This window comes from Fukomys damarensis, unplaced genomic scaffold (assembly GCF_012274545.1).
Source record: "Fukomys damarensis isolate Sample0158 unplaced genomic scaffold, DMR_v1.0_HiC HiC_scaffold_25, whole genome shotgun sequence".
In the NCBI taxonomy this organism is placed as follows: domain Eukaryota; kingdom Metazoa; phylum Chordata; class Mammalia; order Rodentia; family Bathyergidae; genus Fukomys; species Fukomys damarensis.
The window spans coordinates 18,441,005-18,445,882 of record NW_022900937.1 but is presented as its reverse complement, the minus strand read 5'-3'; the positions used below and the strand labels follow the sequence as shown (position 1 = coordinate 18,445,882).

Genomic DNA, 4,878 nt, shown 5'->3' with positions numbered 1-4,878 from the left:
CTCCCCCTCCCCCTCCTCTCCTCCTTCTTCTCTTCTTCTTGCCTTCACCTTCTCCTTCTTTTTAACTAAACAACTTGGAAAAGCTATTTAGCCTTTTAGAGACTTAGTGTTCTCATCTGTAAAATGGGGTAACAGCTATTTCAGAATAGTGGCAAAATAAAACGAAAGGAAGTATGTAAAGTGCTAGGCACACAGGATGGCACTGAACAACGGTTCTCTCCTGAATTGAACAATCTAGTGAAACACAATGCACATGACTGATACTCAGTAAATGTTCACTGAATTGATTTGCTCCCTTAATCTTTTTCAAGAGCATATTACTTTTCTTGCCAGATATTTTCCTCCCCGCTAATAACAACCCATCTGTCTGTATAATTGTAGCGGAGACAAGTCACACCAGACTTGGGCAGGAAAAGAGGTTAAGTTCTAAATCTCTGTTCTTTCTGCACATTGGTCCTATCCGCCAGATTGAAATTTTACATATCACCTATTAGCTCTGTGACCATCAAATGTATTGTTTTCCATAAATCTTCTACTTAGAGAAAGATTATTATTTTGATAATTTGGAGATAGAGCTACTTAATGAGAAACCCTTGAAAGATTTAATGGAGCAAAGATTGCTGTAGAATTTAGAAGGCCATGGAAACAGAAGCAGCATAAAATCTTTTTTACCCATCTCTGCTAAAGTTTGCTGAATCATTCTATTGCTTCAGGTTATCTTTCACTTCATTCTTTTCTCTTTTTTTTTAAGTTTTTTTGTTTGTTTTTTTGTGACAAAGACTCGCTATGTAGTACAGGCTGGCCTTGAACTTACTATGTAGCCCAGGCTGGCCTTAACCTTGCAGCATGCCTTGAACTCACTATGTAGCCCAGGCTGGCCTTGAACTCACTATGTAGCCCAGGCTGGCCTTGAACTCACTATGTAGCCCAGGCTGGCCTTGAACTCACTATGTAGCCCAGGCTGGCCTTGAACTCACTATGTAGCCCAGGCTGGCCTTAACCTTGCAGCGGTCCTCTTCCCTCAGCCTCCTGAGTGCTGGGATCACAGGTGTGCGCCACCACGCCCAGTTTCCATTCATGTTTATATTGTATGTTCCTTGAGGATCACACAGATGGCTTGGTAAGTGACATAGTAAAAATATCAAACTCCCATATTTCTAAGGGCGATGCTGGCACGCACTGCTGGATTTTTGAAATATAATTTCCAAAACTAATTTAAAAGCTAATTTTTCATAAAACCAGGTAACCTTTGTTGTACAAACACATTTAATAGTTGGTCATACAAACACTTATGAAGATATATATTAATTTATTTTATTTTGGTACCAGGGATTGAACTTGGGCCCTTGTGCTTTAGAGGCAGGCAGCAGAACCACTGAGCTAAATCCTTGGCCCTATGAAGATATATTTAAATGATGCTATGTTATCTTAATGCTTAGAGACAAAGCTTACTAATTAAAAAAAAAGACTATGTCATCAATATGATAAAACATATTCGAGGATCAACACATACTGATGTACTCTCTGGGCAAGTTAGTTTACCTCTTTATACTTTACTTTCTTTGATAAACCAGGGCTAAAAATAATACCTGCCTAACAGAGTTATTAGGACTTAGTGAGGTAATCCGAAGCTCTCAGCACAGTGTCTGGCTCTCACTTTCTGTGATATGGACCTACCCACAATACTTGTTGTGGCTTAGTTTCCTTTTCATAACATGAAAATAATAATAAGGGTATTTGCTGAATAGCCTGTTGCAAGGTTAAGTGAGTTAAAATATAAAGAGTCCTTGGTAAATACTATGATAGCTTTGATTATGTGATCTTTCTTTGAAATGTTCTTACCGTTTATATTTTACAATCCAACCTAAAGTAGCAGCTCTCAAATTTGAGCATGCATCAGGATTATGTGAAGGGTTTGCAAACACAGATTTCTGGGCACCACCCCCGGAGTTTCTGATCCAGTAGTCTGGAGTGGAACCCGTGAATCTGCATTTTTTATGTATTTCCTGTTAGTCCTAATGACTTTGTCCTTGGACCACACTTGGAGAACTCCTGGTCTAAAGGATGGCTTAATGTATCTGAGACATAGAACAAATATGTAGTATTAGAGTGAAGTGCCTTTGCTACGCAATTAAATGAGAGAGACAAAGGCACACACACACACACACAGAGTCAGAAAGGGGACAGAGGCAGAACGGAGAAAGAAGACTGATTAACCAGGAACAATCTGATTGCCTAAGCTAAGAGTAAACAAGTCTATTTTCACAGTAAAGGGAAATCATGTAGCTTTGGGGAAACTGGGTCATTTTAGAGTGGGAAACAGACATAATCCAAACTATGTATTCCACAGAAGAGGCAACTGAGGCCCAGAGAGGTAAAGTGATTAGCCCTAAGTTACCACCTGGTAGAATGACAAGGCCATGGTTAGACCCCGGTATTCTGACTCCTAATCATGTACTCTTTCCTCTAGGAGTACTCATTCTTGGTAGCTGGTTTGAAAGAAATAATCACTGCCCCAAGTAGAAGTGGCATGTGTCTGAGTGGCGCTTGCATGCCCATGACTGACAGGGCTCACTGGAAATAGGGAATGTCTTCCCCATTTCCTCATTATATTCTACATGGAGAGAAGAGAATACAGTGCTAGACAGAGATCTGCTTCATTAACCAGGTCAATGTGAAGGCTTTCTCCCCCTCACCACCCTCCACTAGTGTGTCCGGAGTGACGCTCTGAACAAGAGGGACACTGATCAATATGTGTATGACTATTCTTAGTTCTCCTGCCCCATTTTTACAACTCAGTGTTGACAGTAACTTTTACTGGGAGGTTGTACCCTAATTTGACCAGTTTTCTCTGACTTCCATTCTGAAGTGCAAAGGCTTCTGGCTTTTAATGCATTGTTCTCTACTGTTCCAAACCACAAGGGAACAGCCCAAGGAAACAGAACTATCTCAAGGGAAAGTATGAAATTGGGCATGAAGAATTCTCCTCAGATTCTGATCTCTCTCTCTCTCTCTTTTTAAGAGGTGTTCCTGTTCTGGGGAAATAAAGAAAAACAAAGAAAACCTCGATGGTCCCTGCATTCAGGGTGAGGTATACTGTGGGAAGAACTATCTGTCTCTAGGGAAGTCTCCCCTAGTGCGCTAGTTGTCTAAGGCCTATAGAGCAGGGGTGTGCAGAGTGAAAAACGAACCTCACCCAAAGAGAAGTCTGGCCTCTGCCCTTGGTCACTATGAGGTGATCTCTAGGAAAGTCTTGCTTGACAGAAATGTCTTTGGCTACTTTGGCCACCAGAGAGCCCAACATGATTTACAGTGGGCATTTGGCACCATCCTGTATCAGGTGCAACCTCTGGAGGAAACAGGAGATTAAAGGCAGTACTCTGGTCTCCAGGAGGGGTGTAGGCCAAGTCAGCCATGAGGGAGGGCCGTGTGAGGCTGAACTCCAATCAAAACTCTGGACAGCAGGGGTCCCAGTGAGCTGGTCTGATTGGCAATGCTCTGCACAAAGCATTACTCGCTGTGTGGGGAGGAGGAAGTGATGCTAATGGCGCCCACTGGGCTGACCAGAAGCTCCATGTCTGGATGTCTCTGGGAATCAGCCCTTCTGTCTCTTCCTTGGCTGATTTTAATGCTGCCTTTCCACTGCAATCAAACCCTTCCTGAGTTCTACGAGTTTATCCCTTGAATTATGAAATATGAGGGTGGTCATGGGGCTTCTAGACCTACAGCCAGTGTTGCAGTGAGAATAGTCTTGCAGGGATTTGGACAGTTTCCTAAACTCACTGTAGGGCATTGTTGAGAGAATGATAAAAGGTGAGGTAGGATTTTAGGTACAATTCATAAGGGGGACGTCTAGGAAATTGGTAAGCTCAGGTCCTTATGAGAAAGGTGAATTACGGAAGTCTCTCCCAGGTGGTTGGTGAGAAATCAAAATTCTGACAAATTAAAATCAAGTCCACTTGAAGAATAAGTCTCATTCTTATTCCAATGAGTGAGAGTCCCATTAGAGTGACCTTCAACTCATTATGTCTTAGCCTAATAGAGCTAAATATGTTAAAACTGATGACATACGTGGAAAAATCTTAAAGCTACTACATCGTGAAATGCTTTAATTATTTCAGAAAAAACAACTCAATTGCTGCAAACTGGGTTACACTGGAAAAGTCCAGACTTTCTGTATATTTTCTCCCTCAGATTAGAAAATGTCATTTCCTAGTACATTTCTAGATTCAAAACGTTAACTTGATTTGCTATCCAAGTTATCTTTAATTTTCTCCCCTCTGCGCGTTCCTAAGCAAGGGGCATTTAGGTTAAAAAAAAGTCGAGTGCTAAGAGAACCATTTCCCAGATTTCAGTATCTCCCCAAATTTCCTATCACTTCCCTGTGTATCTGATTGGCCTGTCCTCCACTCTCCCAAGTTGTGGGTTCAAATTTTTCTGAATATTTTCAAACCGTGCTTCAGAGTAAGATGGATTTTTCTGTAATAAAAGTTCGGCGAAACGTTTTACCACAGGTGGAAAGGTCGTGCTTTTGGAGCACCAACGGCAGCGTAGGGCATATAGTGGGGTGTATTAGGCGCGGGGAAGAGGTCAGGGTGGGCACTTTGGGGGCCACCTCCGCGCTGCCGGTCTTGTTCCATAATGCGGTAGCTGGGCAAGGCCAGGGAACGTCCATTTCCCACCTGGAGTAAGATGGATCCGATGGGATCGCAGTTTTCAGTCCCCTGTGCCATAGCTAGGACCGGGGAGAGTCGCCACGCCGCGGAGGCGCAGCCCCCAGGTGCTGAAACCTTCTGCAGGGGTCGGGGGGTTCGTCCCCAGGGCGACACCAAGCGCGCCCGGCCTGCTCCACCCCGGGGTGGGGGGTGGGGTCTCGCG

At 43.3% G+C, this 4,878-nt stretch overlaps 1 protein-coding gene across 8 annotated transcripts in view; it reads right to left on the bottom strand.

Moving 5' to 3' along the window:
• The window catches only part of Iqch (IQ motif containing H), a 192,513-nt gene extending 187,663 nt beyond the window's left edge, over positions 1-4,850 (bottom strand). For all 8 annotated transcript variants that reach the window (XM_010643289.2, XM_010643293.2, XM_010643292.2 and 5 more), the window contains exon 1: positions 4,683-4,850. In XM_010643289.2, the coding sequence (XP_010641591.1) occupies positions 4,683-4,733 (51 nt within the window). In that variant the 5' untranslated portion in view covers positions 4,734-4,850. The remainder of the gene's footprint in view (positions 1-4,682) is intronic.
• Between the last annotated feature and the right edge of the window lie 28 nt (positions 4,851-4,878).